We start from the raw sequence: 22,120 nt of genomic DNA, 5'->3' as shown, positions 1-22,120 counted from the left end.
ACACGTAAACAGACAATATAACAACACTCACAGGCATATTTTCTTTATCCTTTGTGAAAATACGCTAACATTACTGCAGCTTACTGAGCAGTTGTGACCGTTTTCTTTGTGTATACTTATGTATATATTATACTACCTCCTGGTGGCCAAGCCGTGCACACATGAATGCACACAATGAATTTAAGTGTGAAATCATGATGCACAGTTAAAATCCATCCATTCTATCTAATGATGTTATCACTATTAGTCTTTATAACGCACAACACTGTCGAGTGGCATTTTTCTTATTTGTTACCAAAATGTTACAAAAATGCTTTGTTGGTCAGTAATGGGGCACATGAATGGCATTTCCAAACATTTCAATGGGAAATTATAATTTTAGATCATGTTTTATGTTAGGAGCATGGTTGCGGAACAAATTAAAATTGAAAGTCAAGGCCTTACTGGATGTGTGTATTGGGCTTAATATTATAATGATACTTTGGTTAAACGTCCGAGCAATGTCATTAGTTATTACTTTTCATTCCAGCCCTACACTCGATTTGTCCCCTTTCCGTTGTACGCATCAGCCTCCCTCCGGGCTGTTTGTCAGCACAGTTGTGACACAGTTGTGACAGTTGCACTTGCAGATACTATTAATTACAGCTGCATCATGCCACAACGAACACTGCGAGGGGCAACGATCTTCACTAAGGCCAGTGTTTTTAGAAAAAAAAAAAAAAAAAGGTTACTGGTAAATGTTTCTGTCCTGATAAGCACTGGATTCTCATTTGGTCCATACATCCCAGTCAGTTATGGGACAAATCCTGCGTGGCCCAAAAAAAAAAAAAAAAAAAAAAAAAAAAAGAAGCTGACTTGGCAGATGTAATGATTCTGTCGGAGGAAGACAAGGGTTGAGCTCTTGACCTAGTTTGTCGCAAATGTGTATATGCAGTCCATGAGAACTCCCAGCATCTAATTTGCTTTGACGCAGTGAGCTTTATTAAAAAAAAAAAAAGAAAAAAAGCACCTGCATGTTTATCATTTCAAAAGAAACATCTTGCACTAGATGAGACCTGCCATGTAAATCGGTCACAGAACCAGTGAGGAATAATCTATATGAAATGATTGCAATTCGAAATTTTGCTCTGTCATATTTCGTCTTGTCCACTCTACATTAGCAGGTCGTCTTTTGACTATTTATACTGCAATAGAATGAGAGTTTACGTTCACATTTGCTTGACTGCATTTAGTGGCTTTTAAAAGCTTTCACTCCCGCTGTTGTTGACATCTATTAAAAGATTTCTGAGCAGAATTGGTACAGTAATGTTTTGCAGTTCACGTTGTCCGAGCCCATGTGCATTTGGCGCCATCTGAAGGTCTTAAGGAAAGTTACAGCAATTCCTATTAATTGCCCTCTACTGTTTTATAAAAACATCACTTAAGTGGCAAAATATACAATGAGCCAATTAAATAGATCTCTGCATACATTCCATCCAAACGCAGACAAATAAAGAAACAAGTACCACATTTTCTCCCCAGGGTTTTATTCCTTAAATTATCTTATAAAATATCATTTACATTTGTTTTAGACATTTACATATATATTTTCACCGATTAACAATTTTGGCTATTTTCCCTTTCCAACACCATGCGTGGCCACACATTGATCGTATAAGCTCCATCGCATACACCAAGACATTGTGCAACGGAGGAGAAAAGGGTGGAGGGTTGTGAGAGCTCATATGAGGGGCGGGGGGCGGGGGGGTGTCTGGCCCCTGTGGAGAGCACGCCAAGAGTGGGTCAGGAGCACTGGGAATGGGTAAGACAGCCTGACTCTAACGCCATACTTCTTACTTTATAATGAAGACAACCACACATAAAGGAAGTGTTGACCTCCAACCAATAGCGTTCAAGCGGCCCGATGCAATATTCCATGCCATGAAATAAACCTCTTAGTCTGTCCAAAATCACTAACTCATGTCCCGTGATAAATGTTAAATAGATTCTTTTCCATCTTCCATCCCAGCAGCAGCCCTGAAAACTGTTTAGCCCTTTAGTGACCTAAATGAGCAGTCTGCTGTTCAGATTCGCACCCGATGGTGACACAGATTGGTTCGCGACGAAAAGGTTTAACGGTTACAGACAGGTCCATATTTGAGCAAAACCATATTATTTCCTAAATGAAACAATGATAAGACAACCAGGGATTTTTATCCTTTTATCGTTTGTTCTTCATTTGGCATTATCATCACGTTTGCAATACTTCTAAAAGTCACCTCTGCTGCTGGTATGACTCACTATAAGAGTTGAACTTCTAAATATGTGTGCATGTGTGGAAATATATTTGATAACTATTTGAAGCATTTAAAAGGCTTGGTCAGATGGGGGGGGGGATGATTGCACACCTTAAGGTCACTGGAGACGTCAGAGATAAACAAGCTTGCGTCTGCTGATGATCTCAAAAGCTGAGGCAGAACATCTCCTTTAAGTTGGTTTTACAAAGACGACAAACAGGAAACTTGAGTTTTTGAAAGGCAGAAATAAAATACAAAGTGTCTTCAATCCAACATGCCCGAAAACCAAACTATGGTAAACAAAGACTTCATAAATCACACTTGACTTCTTTCCAACATCAAGAAAGAATGACCACCAAGAGCCCCCTCAAGAAATACTTGCAGGCATTCCCATTAAAGTCCACAGCAGGGAGTAATTAGTTTACGCAAATGGCAGCTATGAACATAAGGCAATGAGTTAACTGACTACATGGAACATAATTGCCAGGGCAGGGTCAACAATGTCAGCTGCATGACGTCACTGGCTGCATCACTTGAACACTTTACCATTTAAATGTGAAAACTAAAAATGTATGATGATACAAACAGGCTTTTGGAGGCAAATCAATTGATTGGAATTGCCTCAGTGTGGCACACGACTTGCAACAGGGGACCCAAGCTGTCCACAAGCTGCTGTGCGCGCGCCTCAAACCACTAAACTTACTCACGCTTGCAATGAACGGCAGAAGCACAGAACTGTTGCGCGCCATTTGCGACGCTATACTGTGCTTAGATTCCTGCTCACGTTAATAGTAGGTACTTTTTTTATTATGATTATTATTTTTTCATTTAACAAAAAGTAGACAAGGGACATCACACAGGCCAGGGGAACAAATTCAGGTAGGTATCCAACATTACAAAAACTATATTTCACATTAGTATGGGGGAATGTTGCCATTTCTCAGCAAACTGCAGCCTCCCCATGACCGGACTCCAAAGATGCCATTTTGGAGTTTCCTTTAACATAAAACTGTAAACAAACTCAAATGTCCCTCAAGTGACTTTTTTTTTTTTTTCTTTCTAGTGTAGATCAGCAGCAATTAAGTGACAATTAATATGTAGTTAGTGGGCGGCATATCTGTTATGCATATTTCCAGACTGAAAATAATACAAATAAAAATTAAAGTTCCTACATGTGGTGAACTCAACTGCAGATTTGTATATGATAAGAGCCTTAGTGATCCTAAACCCAAGTCACCACAAACAACAAAGCATGCATTAAACACTCTTAACTCACATTGAACTAAACATGGCGTCAGTGGTAGTTTGTTCCAAAGCGAAAAATGTTCTAAGCTATAACGAACACGGTCAGCCATCGAACCGTGGGCTAAAAACGATGATGATCATTCAACTGCCAACCACGTGCGCCATTTCAGGCGTCACAAAGCCTCTGCAACATTTTACTGCATTACATTTACAGGTTTGTTCATGTGCACCGTTTTGACTATAACCAGTATAGATGCAAGAAGAATGTCCGGTCAAAATGGGAAACTTGCACGGTTTTGAAATTATCCTACTAGACAGTTTGCTCGGGATATGTGGTCAATATAACAAATCTAACATTTCAGGGAGTTTAAAAGTCTGGAAAGTCACACTGGCTTGAGGTAGACAGAAAGCATGACAGAACACTTTCACATTATATACTGTGTAAAACAACGAAGTTCATATGCTTGAAGAGAATCTGCATGCATTTGATTTGTGGCCCAGACACTTGCTGTGACTCCGCCTGAGACTTGACAGGGAACCTCTGATCGAGTGAGGGGCAACTGCAGCATCCTGGGCCACAGAGGTTCTGAGATTTCACATGGGGGTACAATGGGCTCGAAACACACGCACGCACGCGCGCATGCACACGCACGCACGCACATGAACGGGCTGTGAACTAGGAAGAAGTCAATATCTAACAATGCCAACTTCTCAAGTCAACAGCAGCATTACAACAGCAGCCGGCTGGAAACCTTGGAGGGATGTGGAGGGTCATTTACAAGGCATGACTTTATAAATAGAATATGGCATCTGATCATTGTCTCAATGAGTCCCTTTGAGATACAGTACTTCCCACCTATAGCCTGAATGTCTTTTTTTTTTAAATCTATTTAAAAGTCTCACATTGTTTTCCAGAATCGAGTTTTAAAAATATATACTATTATGTTACTAATTTCCAGTGTATCTTTTCTCACTACTTTTCAAGTTTTTGAAGTATTTTCTGCACACATACACACACACACATACGAGTGCAGGCACACACACGCACATGATATATTTTATGTATATATCTATAATATTAGATTTTCTTTTTTTAAGCTTACAAGTAGATATCATTCTGGACATGAGTTTCAATGAGAAGTAATTCAACTTTATAACTCCCGGCTCCCTTTTAGAGGACAAAAGGTGGAAGAACTGGGAAAGCACTACAATATCACAAGAGCAGGTAGCAAGGCAAAATGTAGCAGTCGTACATTAGATAAAAGGCCATAACTTAAAGCAGACAATGTGGCCCTAACAACAGTGTGAGAAAATGTACTATGTGGAGTTCAAAAAGACTGTCAGTTTGTGAGTGACTTGTGAAAAAGGGCGGCAGGGCTTAAGCAACAGTGCACGGCGACGCTGTCGTTTAAAGGAGGGGACTGAAAGCCGAGTACCAAACCCTCAGTCTACCTGGATCATCGGTACACCACGTGTGATATGGTGCCAGATTTGAAGTTGAGCTGATGATTGGGCACAAACATGTGCTGGGGATTCTTCCGCGTGCACATATCCTTGCCGTACAAGCCCATGCACGAGTCACACGACACCTTGGAGCAGTTCACGCAGGTGTGAGACGCGCCCGGCTTGTTGCAGAAGCCGCATCGCGATCCGCCCGTGCTTATGCGCTCGCTGCTGCTTCCCTTCGGCGTAGTCAAGGCAACCGACTTGCTTGGGAACAGCTTGGTGGACAACAACGGTTTGTCCGCCATGTGCGGGTGAGGGTGGGAGTGGGTGTGCGAATGGGTCAGGGTGAGGGGGTGCGGGTGCAGATGCGAGTGGGAGTGCGTGTTCGAGTAGACTGAAAGCTTCTCCTTGACGGGAACGTACCCGTCAATCGGCCGTGTGGATTTCGGGTGGTAGTCCTGCAAACTACAGCACGGGGAGGGCTCGACATTGTGACAGGAGGAACACAGGACCACGTCGCACCTCTGGCAGGACCCCATCGTGGAGCAGCCCAGCCCGCAGCCCTGACACTTCACGCTACCGTGGGATTTCAGCAGCCACCCGTCTCGGGCATCTCGGGGCTCTCTGGACGGTGGCCGCGAGGGCGTTTGCCTTCCACCAGTGCCGCCCCCACCCCTCTCTGTGTACAAGTCGATCTCGTCCAAAGACGAAAGGTGGTAGGATGTGTAAGCGTCAGCTGGAGGAGGCGACTGTGTGGGGAAGAAATCAGCAACGGGGCTATACGAGGGGGGTGCTGCCACAGAGAAAAGAGATGCGGAGGTGCTGGGCCTGATGATCTCATCCTTCATATCCTCTTCGGCATCCACAAATAGAGGCTCCTTCCTCAAACTCAACGAGGCTTTCAGGATGGGTTTGCTAGCCGCCGCGTGCCAGTGACCCGCCCCATCTGTCACATCCACAGACTTGGACGGTCGGCTACCTCGCCTCAGGTGGTGAGCGTGGGGCCTCTCGATATCCAGCGGCTGCACAGACAGACGAGCCATATCCGCCCCGAGGCTGTCGCGTCTGCGGAGCGCCTCGGCGCAACCGGCCGCGTCATCTCTGCAGCCCCTGCGGAGTTCCAGAGCCTCCGACTCGGAAGCCGAACCTCGGGCCAGAGCCACTACCTCTCCCAGAAGACGACACTCGGCCTGGGCCAGGAAGAGCTCGAAAGCCAACTGGCGGAGATGACCCGAGCCCCCAGGATGCTCCTGGAAATAAAACTGCGAGTCGTGGTCACACGTGTAGCCGATTGTGCGCATTAGCGATCGAAGCTCGGCCTCAGAAATGGCAGACTTAAGATGGTACACATACGGGCCAGTGAAAGCCTGAAAGAGGGGGGAAAAAAAAAAAAAAAAGAAACATTTTTTTAATTTTAACTTTTAATATTATAGTTGATTCACTGTGTATTCCAGAACACCAACGTCGCAGCAGACCCTGCGATGTGACTATTTTCGCATACGTACATCGCAATGACGATGCTCAAACAAAACATCACGCAGTCCTAGTGTGTAGCGCGCCATGTAACGATGTGTATAGTAGATACAATAAACGTCTAGCAAATGATCTAATCCTCTAGTGTTTATACCGTTAGATTTACCTTGCCGCTACTGAGGGAATCCTACCATTTATTTTCCCCCTGCTTACATACTTGAATGTTACTTGTTACTGTGTTGTATTCATTTTAATTCTTTGCACTTTACTGCATTCCTTGAAAAGTGGTTTCACCCCCAGATATTCTTGAATACTGGATACCATTTTATTTTTTATTCATCTTTTATTCATTTAATTGTGTGGTCTCCAGCATATAAAATGTAATGTAAAGTTTAGAGACTTGCCCTTAATTTCATGTAATGTTGAGGAAAAATAAATCGATATATATATAAAATTGTGTCCATATTGCACAGCTCTAGCGGTCAGCTTTGCGGGGGAGGGGGGGCGGTCGAGTTTCATAAATGAGCTAGTGCTAAACAGGGTGTGCCATCCCGAGTACAACTTCGTGTTACTATAACGACCAGGGGTGGAACCAAAGAGCGCCCTGAATCGGAGTTTTACAAATGACACTTTTTTTTTTTTTTTTTTTTTACAAATTACATTAATATCCGTACATGCGGCGCATGCAGCGGACACTTTGCCAAACAAACACACCCGGTCGACAACTTTGCAGAACAATCGAGCACGCGCCTGTTAATGAGATGCTAACGTGGACAGGGTTGTTGGCTAATGCTAATCTGTGAAAAGAAAAGGAGTCGCTTTTCTCCGCTTTGTGGAGTAATTTTAGAGTGGACACGAGCAGACGGTCGCGGTTAAAGGTTTTAGCGGTTTTGAAACCGTGACGTTTTAAAAGGACGGTCTCCCGTCAAACCCATGCCTACTTTGAAACTAGTAACTGTTACGATCATAATAATAGTTTGAGGCTTAAATCTGAGCAGCCAAACAACATTAAACCATAAACTTACCTTTATACATCTAAACTCTTTCTTCCAGGGGAAGAGTAAGAGATTGGTGCATATGGTTTCCAGGGTGTGGAACGCTCTCTCCAGGCTCCTGAGGTTGCCTCCTCTTTGGCAGCGGAGCGAACCCTCAACCACTTCATAAAAGCGCACCATGCGGAAACGTTGTCCTGGATCTGGCTGGTATGCTCCAAGTAGCGCTGTGGCTGTAGAAAGTAGGGCCTCGCTGTCCCTGTGCCTCCCATTGTCCCCCTCGTGCGAGTTTGCCATCCCATATTTTTCCCCTCCATCTTGAAGGCGCCGCTCCAGTGCCCCCACATATCTCCGGAACAGGTCTTCTTTTAACTTTGCATCCATAATATGCAGCAGACTAACAGTCAGCTGTTTTGCTTTTTGGAGAGAGCATCACCCCCGTTGCATAATCTGGACAAGGACGTCACATTGAAGCATCATTTCAGGGCACCGAAATTCCCTTAGTGCAGCAGCACACACTCAGTGTTGATAATGTGGGGAGTTGGATGAAGGAAAAACAAGACTCAGCAGCACGTCCTGTACACACAAGACGGCGCTTTCAATTGTTGTTGCTCAGCCGCACGCTCCACGGTCGTCTTCGCACGGGCATCGCGCTCTGATTGTGGCTCAAAACCTGACTTGACATACCAGCCAATGTTGTTTCAGATGAGGTCAGGATGGGATTTTGCTTTACAGACTGTTAATATAACATTATTGCCCACCCGTTGGCAGCAGCATGCGCAGAGATCCAATGTCACTGGGACTCATCAAGTCAAGAGTCCCAATGGTGTGATTGTCCCGAGTCAGCTCCAATGCTGTAATGACACAGGGGGACATTTCAATGACACACAAACACACTCAAGTCAGCAGGAAATTCGCAATTATTTGGAGTGCTACAATCAGTGTTAATATAAAGGAAAATACATTCAAAAGATCATGTTCATTCAAGAGTAAGCTGTGCACATGCGTCATTTGGATCATTTCCCGTAAAATGTCTTAGTGCGATGATAAACAGAACTAAGTGGGCTATAAATTGGTTGTTCTAGCAAAGCCAATCTTCTGCATTTTCTAGAATTAAGAGGGTCTATTTTAAACGCAATTTGCGTCCGAATACCTGTACAACGGGAAGGGGGCACTAGCTAGTTTTATCTGGTTACTCCAGTCCACAAACACACCAAACCGACCGACCGACCATGAACTGACGTCAAATAGCGAGGCAAAGCAAAATCGTAAACTAGCATTACTACACGCCATCATTCCGCATCGTTGCTCCATCTATTCTGACACCCTGACAAATGAAATTTAAACGGCGTGCATTTATTCATTTGTCTCAAACCCGAAATGACCACATAGTGTGTGGCAAGGGCCCCCAAATGAGCAAAATCAGTGAACGCCCATTTCACCCGAGCTGCTTAGCTTTAGCTACCAGGGTAATCTTTACATCTAAATACATTTTTGTTTCAACTCGCGCATCACTTTAGCATCAGTATATGGCAGCACATGTATGATCATGCTGAATTCCGGCTCAGTTGACACTCGCAACGTTTCATAACGAGAAAGACACAAAAGCAGCACATCTTACCTTTGACAAGTGCTAGCCGTAGCTAGCGAAGCCAGTGCTCAGCTGTTGGACATTCCCATCATCTCAACACGCATGCGCGACACTGCAGCGTCATATCTGCTCGGTATTCACAGATACGCCAGAGCGCTGTAGCATCCTGGCTAAACGATATGCCTACGTGGTGGCCATGTTGGTGGGGGCAACGCATGTACATTGAATAGAAGCCATAACTTGCTCCTTTCGCAGCTAATTTTCATGAGATAGCTTTTTTATTTTTTTTATTTTTTATTTTTTTTTATCAAAGCCAAAGCGTGAGCTATTAATTTAAAACATTAGTAAAAATAGCCTAAATATATTTTTACCTGCGAAACATTATTCCCAGTTACCTTGTTGTGATGGTACTGTATGGCTTTGTGTGCAACCGTATGGAGCAGAAGCACAATGTGCAGGCATTCATTTTGAGTTTCATATATATATATACATATATATATATAAAATACTTTATGTTTTACTTTATTTAACAGTTTACATTTTAAGCCAAACAATGTTCTAACTATACATGATGAGAGCTGTAGCAGATACACAAGAGAATAAAGTAAAAGGATAGAATAGATCACAACTACTTTTTTAAAAAATACTTTATTTAAACGAATATACATGTCAAATAATATAACATAAGAGAGGTGTACCTGTACAATAAAGTTCAAAGAATAATACATGGATCAATACAAATTAATTTACAATATCTAGAATCGATCAATAATACTTATCTAGATTAAACAGGGTAAATAAACAAATAAGGACTATATAATTATTGTCAAATGTTAGGAAGATCACAAATACTACACAAAATGATGTATAATTTTACATTCTTTGTATTTTTTAAGTCAGGCTAGGGAGTCACTGTGAGAGATATTATTGTCACATTGTTTATTCAAATATTTTATTTAAACAAACAACTGTCTTATGTCAATCACACGAGAGCTGTAAGAGATACAACAAAGTAAAAAAAGAAAATAATCCATCGCTCACTAAAAATTCCTTTTTTGCGCTTTTATCTGAAAAGTTCATTTGTTCATTTGCTTTATCATCTTGAATGACATCGCAACCGCCAATCACCAGGCTAGAAATAATACACTGCCTGTAACATATACAATAAAGTAAAAGGATTGAAGATATATGGGGAGCAATTCAAATTCATTTGTGATATCTTGAATATATTACTATTTTATATATTGAAGAATATAAATCAATACATGAATGAATTGAGAAACAAAATGTTAGGGAGATCACAACTATACAAAATTGCCTATACATTACATATTCTTTACATTTTCAAGTAAGACTAGGGATTTATAGAGATAATTCGTGAACAGAATCGTCACTTTTGAAAAATATTAAAGTAACTGGCATCTGTCAAACCATGCTTTACAAAAGAGCTGTAACAGATACAATCAATTCAAAGGAATAACACATGGATCGCTCAAAATTCCTTTGCGATATCTTTAATAGATTAATAATGTAATATAGCCTATCAAATCTATAATATAAAATAATTGTTATTTTCATGTAAGGCTGATTGATGACCATGACTTGGCGGCTCGTTTGTGACGCTTGTCTCCCTTTTTTAAATTTTTAAATTTTCTATTTTTTTATTTTTGCTCCGCCCCCTCGCAGGAGCCCATATGACGTGATCACGTGGCCAGTGGGAACCGAAGCAACACAGCGAAGAGAAAGAAATGGCGATGCTCGGAGGCTTCAGCTCGGCACAGCACAAGAAAAACGCCTCCGACACCAACAGCGACGTGTCCGAGTTCCTCTGTCCCGTTTGTCTCGAGATTTTCGACAGTCCCGTCACAACACAATGCGGCCACACGTAAGTACTTGGTCCCGCTTTGGCGGCAAGGCTCTTTGACATCGTCTACCATTATTAGCGACGCGTCATTTAATGAAACGATTCGAAAAGAAAAATGTGGTCCAGTCAACTTAACAACTCGTATTGGCCTTTACTTTTGTTGGACGCTTTTATTTCTCTTTGAAGGCCTTGTTGCACAGTGCTGGCGTGCGTGACTGGTTAACATTTGTCTTCCGTCCTCGGTTTTTTTTTTTTTTTTTTTTTTTAATAAATAAACAAACTCCACGCCAATATGTGTCATGGAGTAAACATTGAGTGAAATAACTAATGCTACCATGTCTTCCTTTCTTGGGACTAGCGTTAGAACACATCGACTTATATGCCCTTTCTTTGTCTGTACGCCGTCTTGGTTATGAAGCAAAATCGCTGCTAGTTTGCCCCACCAGCATCGGTATCAGTTTTGTTTACATCAAACAGGCCTAGCATGGGAGTTGTAGTCCTTTTCGCCACTGTGCAGATTACGTAAACCGTTCAAAAGACTACAAGTCTGTGCCATCAACTACCGCTACCATTGTGAGTGCTGTTGATGACAGTACTGCAATTGTCCTCACTTACCATGAAACAAAAAAAAACAAAAGTAAACTATTTTTTTTTAAATGTTAAAAATCGAAACTGACTCCTATGATGCTTAACATCATTGTGGTTATTGGGTCTATATCACTATGACGTGCCTTTGGTGTCCTCATCAGAATCACTCAGTTACTATGAAAATGTAGAAGAATAATGACACTCTAGGGTCATAGATGTTGCCAAGCATTTGCACACATGGGTACAATCGTAAGTCTCTTAAAATGTGGTGTCTTTTTTTAAAACTTTTTTTAGGGATCATGTAAATGATTTTGGCATGTGCCACACACTGCTCTGGTAACTACAGTGTGTGTCATAAGTGGTTAAATAATACGAACATTTTAAAGACAAAGTACATGGTTTTACTGTTGACAACAATTTATTTGATTTAAAAACAAGGAATTTTAATAATGTATATTTCTATCATTATCATATTGATTGTTTCGCTTGTGTCCCTGAAATGGCTATGCACCGTGCCATCATGGGGTACCTGCAACCCTCTGATGTTTTTGGAGGCTAAAATGCTGGCTATTAGTTACAGAATATAAATATTCCTCACAGTTCTGAGGACTGGGTTTCAATTTCCCTCCCAGCCTGTGTGGAGTTTGCATATATCCCAAAAACATGCATGGTAGGTTAATTGAGGACTCTAAATTAGGTGTGAATGTGAGTGCGAATGGTTGTTTGTTTGTATTAGCCCTGCGATTGGCTGGCAACCAGTTCAGGGTGTACCCAGCCTCCTGCCCGATGATAGCTGGGATCGGCTCCAGCACCCTTGTGATGATAAGCGGCTCAGAAAATTGATAGACGGATGATTTTCATCATGCTATGTGTGTTAAAAAAAAAAAAAAAAAAATTTTAGAAATTTGAGCTATTTGTTCAACAGAACAAAGTCAGCTTGCTAACTGAATCATGTTGCTAAGTGAACGTCCACCATGTGCTCATTAAATGCTAGCAAATGTTATATATGTTTTTTTTACCTTCGCTCAGTTGATGTTTAAAGGAGTCTTTTATCACGCTTTAGCGACAATCATTACATTTTGTACTATCAAATGTTGCAAATGTATCGGGCACCTCCTGACTGCAAGCTATGCTACTGAGATAACAGATGGAAATTCCCCCCACTTTGTGGGCAGTGAGAGACTGATAATGTAAAAAAAAAAAAAAAAAAAAAAGATGCCGGAAGATGACCAGATCATCTGGCGAGAAAGGAGATGCTGCTTGACTTGTTGAATGATCTCCAGTGTGCTATAAATAAATTGCTTCTATGATGCCGCTATTTGTTTAATACATAATTGAACTCTCCCCTTGGTCTGATCGTTGACTGCCTCCACGAGGTTATCAACAAAGGCACCGGAAAAGTTAAAAAATAATTGGCCAAAAGTGTCCACCCCTCTCAGCAAGTGCACATGTTTTGCTGTTTGAATGTCTGCTTTCAGTTTTTTTTGTGTGTGTGGGAGCTTTACCAATATGGGTTTTTAAACAGCATAACTTCTACTTAATACAATAAATCTGAAGTTCAGTGTAAAATCTCAAATATTTTTTAGGTGAAATGGACAAGTCAAGAGTTTATTTTGAGCTTGGTATTGATTTATGGGTCTCCAAATGATTTGGATACAGGCACATTTTATAAATATAAATGAATATATTAATTCTGAGAGGGAAGCACAGAATCAATCACTGCAGGAATGTGCAGATTTGTAACTTGAGAGTTGAGATCACTCCAGAAAAGACAAAGTAGGGGGAACTGCCAATTTTTGCCCTCCTTTTTACTCCTCTTTTTCTTTCCTCCCCCCTCAGGTTCTGCCAGAGTTGTTTGCAGAAATGTTTGCGTCCACAGAAGCCCGCGTGTGCCGTGTGCCGGGCGGCGCTCGGCCATTGCACTAAAGCTGTGGAGCTAGAGGCGCTGATCCAATCATCTGTGGCTGCGTGCAAAGGGTGTGGAGCACAGGTATGCTTTGGTTAAATTATGACTTCACGCTTTAAAATATGGCCTTACTGGTATGCTGTGTAACAAAGAATGAACTAAGAAAAACCAAATTTAGCCCCACAACGGATCCTTTGAAAATCAAACCTTCGTCATTCATGACACAGGTTCGATTTCTGAACTTTTCTGTGTGACGAGAGCATCCATCCATCCATCTTCTGAGCCGCTTCTCCTCACTAGGGTCGCGGGCGTACTGGAGCCTATCCCAGCTCTCATCGGGCAGGAGGCGGGGTATACCCTGAACTGGTTATCAGCCAATCGCAGGGCACATAGAAACAAACAACCATTCGCACTCACAGTCATGCCTACGGGAAATTTAGTCTCTCCAATTAATGCATGTTTTTGGGATGTGGGAGGAAACCGGAGTGCCCGGAGAAAAGCCACGCAGGCACGGGGAGAACATGCAAACTCCACACAGGCGGGGCCAGGGATTGAACCCGGGTCCTCAGAACTGTGAGGCTGACGCTCTAACCAGCCGTGCCGCCGTGACGAGAGCAGTGGTGGTCAAATGTTGTTAACCCGAGACCCGCATTTTCTTGTAATCAAACCGCGACCCACTTTTAAATAAATTCCTAATAAATTAAGATTAGGGCTGTCACTATGAAATCTTGTTAGAATTGATTATCCTATAGATTATTTCATGGAATAATCCCCCCCCCCCCAAAAAAGTGTGTTTGTTTGCTTGCTTATTTTTATGAGGAATGGACTTTTATCCTACAACTGCATATAGTAGAACAGAATGTATGGTATATATGCGGAATGTTAGTTGAGCCTGAACCAAAGTACTCTTACTTCTCTTTTATATTGTACTTATTTGATTTGACTGCACCTGAATTGGGTTATATCTTGTACAGTGACAATAAAAAATATTGAGCTTGAACAATTGGATGAAATGTTATTTTGCATTGCAGTGTATTGCACAATGTTTATTTGGTACTGTTTAAGACGAAATATCACTGATAAGTTATGAACACTTATGCTCCAAAGTAAATATTTTCATATACATTTGTGTATTTGCAGCATTAACCATTATTGTAGGCTAAGGCTATATTATTGTAGGTTATCTAAGGATATGAGCAAAGGAGAAGCTTGGTCGTAATGCTTTCATATCCTTAAAAAAATATATATATTTTTTTGCACACTATCCCACGATAATCACGCCACTTTGCATGCCCACTACAGGTCTTCTTATTTAAGTGATATGTTGAAAACGGACGTGTCTTTCTTCACAGAGCAAGCTATGGTAAACTGAGCTGTCTAAAGAAGCTTCAATAGGCACTGAGACGAGTTTTAAGATTTTGTGAATAATTTACTCCAGTAAAGTAGTGATGGGACGTACTGTGTCGGGGCTTCAGGACGTACAGTACTATGGGAACAGTTTCGAAGCACCGCTTGCAGAATGCAGACGGGTCAACAGTCAACTTTTCCCTCCCTCGTTGTGGTATTCAAAAGTGACCAATATCAATTCACACTGGAGATTCCGTCAATTTTTCAACTTTGACCACTACGCTCGTTCTAGTGATTTTAAGTTTTACTGCTACCGTGAGCTGCACTTTGAAAGTCGAATATTTACAGCTGCAAGTGGGTCAACGCGCAAGCACGCGCACAAACACACACACACACACACACACACACACACACACACACACACACACACACACGTGTTTATTGTTTAGATGTTGGATCATAGTAGAAGTGCTTCTGTGGTGTACCAGCTCTGCTTTGCGGTAATTGCATAGGACTTTATTTGTGCCCGTTTTGAATTCAAAATATTGATCCCACAATGTGTGGTCGTCTGTGGCTGAGCACGTTATTCCAACACTGCGTGCGTCTGCAAGAAATGTCGGCGTAGAAAACATGGACGGTGCCGCACAGATTTTGTGTCTGCCTATTTTTCTAGTTGACCCCTCTGAGTTTAAAGTCAGCCCGAGCTGAGAAAAATACAGAAAATGCATTGTTTAAAAAAAAATAACCTTTGAAAACACTTGACACAATTTCATATGCTTTCATGTTCAAAGTGGCTTTTAGAGCGCCTTATTAATAAACTAAGATGACCATGACATCTGCATGTATTAGTTTGTCTTCTTTTTAGGAAATAAACCCCAATTCCAATGAAGTTGGGACGTTGTGTTAAACATAAATAAAAACAGAATACAATGATTTGAAAATCATGTTCAACCTATATTTAATTGAATACACTACAAAGACAAGATATTTAATGTTCAAACAAACTATTGTTTTTAGTAAATAATCATTAACTTAGAATTTTATGGCTGCAACACGTCCCAAAAAAGCTGGGACAGGGTCATGTTTACCCCAGTGTTACATCACCTTTACTTTTAACAATATTCAATAAACGTTTGGGAACTGAAGACACTAATTGTTGAAGCTTTGTAGGTGGAATTCTTCCCCATTCTTGCTTGATGTACAGCTTCAGCTGTTCAACAGTCCGGGGTCTGCGTTGTCGTATTTTACGCTTCATAATGCGCCACACATTTTCAATGAGGGACAGGTCTGGACTGCAGGCAGGCCAGTCTCGTACCTCCACTCTTTTACTACAAAGCCATGCTGTTGTAACACGTAGAGAATGTGGTTTGGCATTGTCTTGCTGAAATAAGCAGGGGCGTCCATGAAAAAGACGTTGCTTGGATGACAGCATATGTTTCTCCAAAACCTGTGTGTAACTTTCAGCATTAATGGTGCCTTCACAGATGTGTAAGTTATCCATGCCATTGGCACTGACACAGCCCCATGCCATCACAGATGCTGGCTTTTGAACTTTGCGTCCTTAACAGTCCGGGTGGTTCTTTTTCTCTTTGGCCCGGAGGACACGACGTCCACAATTTCCCAAAAAATAAAAAAATATGAAATGTGGACTCGTTGGACCACAGAACACTTTTCCACTTTGGATCAGTCCATCTTAGATGAGCTCGGCCCAGAGAAGCTGGCGGTGTTTCTGGGTGTTTTTTTGATAAATGGCTAATGGTTTGCATAGTAGAGTTTCAAGTTGCACTTACGGATGTGGTGCCAAACTGTATTTACTGACATTGGTTTTCTGAAGTGTTCCTGAGCCCATGTGGTGATATCCTTTACACAATGATGTCGTTTTTTTTATGCAGTGCCGTCTGAGGGATCGAATGTTACGGGCATTCAATGTTTGTTTTCGGCCTTGCCGCTTACATGCAGTGATTTCTCCAGATTCTCTGAACCTTTTGATGATATTATGGACCGTAGACGATGAATTCCCTAAATTCCTTGCAATTGTACGTTGAGGAACATTGTCCTTAAACTGTTCGACTATTTTCTCACGCACTTGTTCACAAAGAGGTGAACCTCGCCCCATCTTTGCTTGTGAATGACTGAGCAATTCAGGGACGCTCCTTTTATACCCAATCATGGCACCCAACTATTCCCAATGAGCCTGTTCACAGGTGGGATGTTCCAAACAGGTGTTTGATGAGCATTCCTCAACTTTCTCAGTCTTTTTTGCCTCCTGTCCCAGCTTTTTTGGAATGTGTTGCAGCCATAAAATTCTAAGTTAATGATTATTTGCTAAAAACAATAAAGTTTATCAGTTTGAACTATAAATATCTTGTCTTTGTAGTACATTCAATTAAATATAGGTTGAACATGATTTGCAAATCATTGTATTCTGTTTTTATGTATGTATAACGCAACGTCCCAACTTTGTTGGAATTGGGGTTGTAGATGCAGACAAGTTCACACGTAAGTAGGGATGTCTCGAGCACGTTTTTAAGTATCTGCCGATCGAGTCCCGATCCGATACACGTGTGTGTGTGTGTGTGTGTGTGTGTGTGTGTGTGTGTGTGTGTGTGTGTGTGTGTCTAACTACCAATACTCACGTTAAATATTTAAAAGAACAACCAAAAATAAATTCATAAGTTCAATAATAATAAAAAGTAGAAATAAAACAATATATAATTAGCAAATAGAAATCATTTTGGTCATCCTAATTGAGCTAAAACAGGAAGATGTCAATCTGATTTTAAGTGAAATGGGAAAATTATTACTATTTGCTGTTCTTGCTGTGCGCACCTTGGCCTCTTAGGGGCAGTGTGGTGCAATGAATCTATGGAGCTACACGTATGCAGTAAAAAAAGAACAGAAGAAGGTTGTGAAAAAACGTTAATTTAACTCGTTCTTCACAGATTATGAAGATAATATAACAATAGGTAACATGCATTTGAGTGTCTGTATGTGTTACTACGGAGTTTATGTATTTGAAGGTAAATTCCACCCGTAATCTAATGCTAATTCTAGCTAGCCCGTCAATGGAGTTATCCATTGACTGTTAGCTTTAAACTGGCGATTTCTAAAACGATCATGTCTTGTATTTAAATATACAATGTGTAATTCTTTTTATTAGGTGTTTAGTTTAACGGTAAACTACGCCTGGGGTGTCATTAAACAGTTTAAAGCACGCTCAGGGAGGGCGTGTGTGTGTGTGTCTGCCTGCATGTCACTTTCAGTCACTTATATTATACTGGTACTAAAAATACCCCGAAAAGTTACATTGTTTAATATAAAACAAAGTTGTTACAGGTCCCTTTGGCAATATCTTTGTACCTTTGGATTATTATTTTTTGTGACATTTAAAATTTCAGAAAATGAATGAAACCAATCTTTTTCACTCGATCAGCCGAAAATCACGTGATCGACCCAGATTTTCTATCAAGTGATGGGATCGGGACATTCCTACCCGTAACCATCGTAAAGCGAAGACCCCCTGTAATTGGTTTTGCTTGTTGTCTGCGACCCACCAGTTGAGATCACTGCTTTAGAGGCATTCCCTGAACATTTTCTAAATTGTACGACTTCACAGGAGACAGAAAAGGTACATATCATAACTACATAATGTGACAAATTAGTCTAGACTTGGGTATTTTTCTTATGAAGCAGTGTCTGGGTTGGTTCTAAATGTGTTTTCTTACTCTTCAGGTTGGCCTTTCTCAGATGAGAATCCACACAGGCGCTTGCCCAAAATACCAGGAGTACATTGAGGAAGGTGTTAGGACCACTGCCCAGAGCCAGCCTGCTATCATCAGGTCACGAAATAACACAGAACTGTGTCAAATAACTCTAAGGTGTAGTAAATTGATAAAACAACGTTTAATCAGAAACTGGATTAACTATAACCCGTCATGACCAAATGAAACCCCCATTAGGCAAATTCGAGATTCGACACACGGGCTGCTGACCAAAAACAAATCATTCCATTGGGTGAATGTTGACAGTTTGATACAAAGACTTTTTATAGAAACAAAAAACGGAAGTATTAAAGAATATGTATTATGCTGCTTCATTTTACTGATAAGTCTCACTGACTCGTTCTACTTCCTTGTACCTAAAGATAAAAGTAATACAATACAATTTACAGTGTTGCCTCGAGATAAGACTCATTCCGTGACCATGCCGGAACTCATCCATCCATCCATTTTCCGTACCGTTTTATCCTCACTAGGGTGGCGATGAGGTCTGCTCCTTTTGGTGCACACTCATTGGCCACCTGGGACCAGTCTCGACATGCGGTACCCATACTGCACATGGCGAGGTCTCAGCTTCTCAGTAAGCTGCAGTAATACTAGTCATTCTTTGCAGAGGATAAATAATATATACCTGTGAGTATTGAAATGTCTCCATGTGTTGCTTATCCATTTGTGTTCAAATATCGGTTGCTAAAAGGTTTATAACACCGCCACACTGATTGCTGTTCGTAAGCCCGTCGATGGAGTGTTGCATTCTGTGTTTAGTATTAAGCTAGCAGACCTTAAGAAGAACAAGCAGTGTGTGATCTAAATAGTGTTTTGTGTCGTTACAGTCCAGTGCCAAATCGTTACACTTTTACCTGCCCTTACTGCAACTGCCAGAACCTTGATCAAGACGGCCTGGTCGAGCACTGCACTACCCAGCATGCCCGCGACGCACGGCAAGTGGTGAGAAGTCCTCTTCGCACTGCCGCACAACCGCCGATGCACGGCTGAAACACGATTTATCATTCGCGTCTGTCTAGGTTTGCCCCATCTGTGCTTCCATGCCATGGGGGGACCCCAACTACAGGAGTACTGACTTCTTCCAGCACCTAAAGATTAGACACACCTTTTCTTATGATACTTTTGTTGTAAGTTCATGCTTTCACCATGTTAACTCATTCACTGCCAGCCCTGCCAGTTAACATGGATATTTGACTTCTATAGTCGTCAGTGGCAGATAATGATCACGTCATCTCCAATCAAATTAACATGCTCGCTCATGTTTTTCACAGGATTATTCTACAGATGAGCACACAATGATCCAGGAGGCTCTACAGCGCTCCCTTCTGGACAACTGACGTGTGAAGAACATTCCCGAGGAGGAAAAGAGGGGGAGGATGGAGATGTGATGTCTTAAGAAGGCAGAACAGCACGCTTGTATCGTCATTTGTTAGTCATGAAAATGGTGGATGGCTAATGACTTTCACAAGAGATTGTACTCATGAGTTTAGAAGTTTATTATGACAGAAATAAACCATGCAACACATTTGAAGAGCATATTGTCTGATTTAGGTGTGTTGCTGGTGTGATCGTCTCATATCTTCTTCTCCAGTGCAGCCTGTTGAATATTTACTCACCAAGAGAGCAATTCGCTAGTTAATGGAATAGTGTCATGAAGCCCCGAACACATCAAAGTTGCAAATCACATTCCCTTTTGTCGTTAATAGGGTAAGGTACTAACTTGAAAGCAAACCTGACTTCACTGAAGCGCAATGTTAATAATTGCGGAGAGTTTCACACTAAGGGTGGTTCAGAGTGTAGAGGAAGAATCTTATTATTTTATATTTTTATTTACGGTGTTATGTGTGTTCTGGAAAAGGAATATTGTGACAGATAACATTCATTGACTCCCTTGTCGTTGTGCCTGATTGTAGATCTTTTATTTTTCTCAGTTCCCAAAGTCATAGGGCTAATGGTTCACTCGACAAACTAATGCAAGTGTGCTGTACTGCAGCCACCTCATGTATTTTCATATGGAGACGACTTGTGCGTGTGCTTCGGCCACTGGAGGGCAGTAGCGTTTCACACCTAACAAGCGATATTTCAATGCCAGAGGACAGTTATACAGTGTACTGTACTTAAATGTGCTCTACTGCTGCTCTTCAAATGATTTATATTGAATTAGTCTTGACTGCAGCATACATACACGTGCAGTTATTGGTCATGGTCTCGCAGAATAACAATCGCTTCGCTTGTACACTTGATATCAAATGTATCTTACTGTTTAGGTTTGTTTTGTCATGTTCATCGTCTTAGTTGCTTGGTTCACACTTCTTCACTGCTGACTGACCTAGGAAATTGTAAACAAGCAAGACAGACAAACGGCCAGTCTTGTGCTTCCGAAAATGTGGCAGCAGATTATTCCACAACTACTACAGTTTAATTTGTCACCTGATGTCAATAATGATGTTTCTGTGTTTCTTTTCTTTGCCATACGCTATTGTTCCCCAATTACTTGTATTATGAACTAATCTATCAAGAGGTTGTTGTCACACTGCACACTGCACAATAAACCCAGATCAAGTAGCTGTCCAGCTTCATGCATTTAATGACTTGATAGGCTTATGTTGGCAGTCTCCCAGTCAAATCTGTATTAAGTTTGCCTTTTTTTTTTTTTTATTATTATATGTTTTAATGACCCTTTCAATACACCAATCGTAACATGTTGCATTTTATTTATTTGATTCTCCATTTGGCTAACGCCATCGCTATTCTTTGGAGTCCACATCCACCATTATCACTTTTACGCTGCAATACACAACCACTTGTACAATCTGATGACATCCAAGAATTTTGTATTTGCAAGGGTAATAATTCAAGCTCAGCTTCGATTGACAACACCAGAGGTAATAATTTTCATAAATGTATGTGCAAATGCTGGTGTAGTTTGGTGTCGTGTAGAATTTTACTGGTCATTGGGTGTACTGTCTCTTAGTCCTTTGATTGTCATGTAGCTAAATGAGAGGGATCTCAGTATAATGCAAACTCTAAGCACAATAATGAACAAATTGTTAAGCATTTATTTTTTTTTATTTTTTATCCAGGTCTTGGTTTGGGTATCACTGGATTGTGCAAAGTGCATAGTCATAATGTTGTGGCTGATTGGTCTTAGCACATTTTCTTCTATAATGTTGTGTTAAATCGAAAATTTTAATCACTTTCAATAATTCAAACTGGCTGCAGAAATAAGACATAGTTGACACTTGTGTACCAAGTGATGTGTGTGGGCTGGATGGGAGGGGAAAACGATGATTAAATGTGAACGGTTAAATAATATGACAATGATATTAAGGTATAGTTTGCCCATTTTTGCCTATTTACCAAGAAATCTCCAATGGCAAAATCAGTTTCCTCATCTCAATCCAACAGAGTGCTTCTTTCACTTTATTGAAGGCCACAAGACAACATTGAAGCTTGGCTACAGTGAATGCATTTCCAGAGTTGGAAACTCAAATCATACTTGAGTTATTTCTCAATTATTACTATATCACTCATATTCATTTCACTTTGTCCAAATACTATTAGGTCCCCAGAAACAGCTGCAATTCCTGATTGAATTACATATTTT

The 22,120-nt window shown here is 41.1% G+C and overlaps 2 protein-coding genes across 3 annotated transcripts; one reads left to right on the top strand and one right to left on the bottom strand.

The window, feature by feature from the left end:
• Positions 1-1,510: 1,510 nt before the first annotated feature.
• On the bottom strand, positions 1,511-9,121 carry spata2 (spermatogenesis associated 2). The gene is made up of 3 exons (XM_061697979.1): positions 9,054-9,121; positions 7,466-8,286; positions 1,511-6,334 (listed from the first exon to the last, which is right to left on the bottom strand). The coding sequence occupies exons 2-3, from the start codon at positions 7,814-7,816 to the stop codon at positions 4,979-4,981; spliced, it is 1,707 nt and encodes a 568-aa protein (XP_061553963.1). The 5' UTR covers positions 7,817-8,286; positions 9,054-9,121; the 3' UTR covers positions 1,511-4,978.
• A 1,602-nt stretch (positions 9,122-10,723) lies between these two features.
• rnf114 (ring finger protein 114) lies at positions 10,724-21,080 on the top strand. 2 transcript variants are annotated; one of them, XM_061697965.1, is made up of 6 exons: positions 10,724-10,908; positions 13,315-13,465; positions 18,461-18,567; positions 19,341-19,455; positions 19,533-19,640; positions 19,785-21,080. In XM_061697965.1, the coding sequence occupies exons 1-6, from the start codon at positions 10,772-10,774 to the stop codon at positions 19,848-19,850; spliced, it is 684 nt and encodes a 227-aa protein (XP_061553949.1). In that variant the 5' UTR covers positions 10,724-10,771; the 3' UTR covers positions 19,851-21,080. The 2 variants fall into 2 exon arrangements, with proteins under 2 accessions (XP_061553949.1, XP_061553940.1); XM_061697956.1 differs by having other exon boundaries at positions 18,461-18,606.
• The last annotated feature ends 1,040 nt before the right edge of the window (positions 21,081-22,120 follow it).

This window comes from Phycodurus eques, chromosome 1, assembly GCF_024500275.1.
Source record: "Phycodurus eques isolate BA_2022a chromosome 1, UOR_Pequ_1.1, whole genome shotgun sequence".
NCBI classification, from domain to species: domain Eukaryota; kingdom Metazoa; phylum Chordata; class Actinopteri; order Syngnathiformes; family Syngnathidae; genus Phycodurus; species Phycodurus eques.
The sequence above is the reverse complement of the archived record's forward strand: the minus strand, read 5'-3'. Positions and strand labels throughout refer to the sequence as shown.

Coding starts and splice junctions, on each gene's coding strand:
- spata2 (XM_061697979.1), bottom strand. CDS start 7,816: ATGGATGCAAAGTTAAAAGAAGACCTGTTCCGGAGATATGTGGGGGCA. Junction 6,335..7,465: donor AAGAGTTTAGATGTATAAAG/GTAAGTTTATGG, acceptor CCCCTCTTTCAG/GCTTTCACTGGCCCGTATGT.
- rnf114 (XM_061697956.1), top strand. CDS start 10,772: ATGGCGATGCTCGGAGGCTTCAGCTCGGCACAGCACAAGAAAAACGCC. Junction 10,909..13,314: donor ACAACACAATGCGGCCACAC/GTAAGTACTTGG, acceptor CTCCCCCCTCAG/GTTCTGCCAGAGTTGTTTGC. Junction 19,456..19,532: donor CCCGCGACGCACGGCAAGTG/GTGAGAAGTCCT, acceptor GCGTCTGTCTAG/GTTTGCCCCATCTGTGCTTC.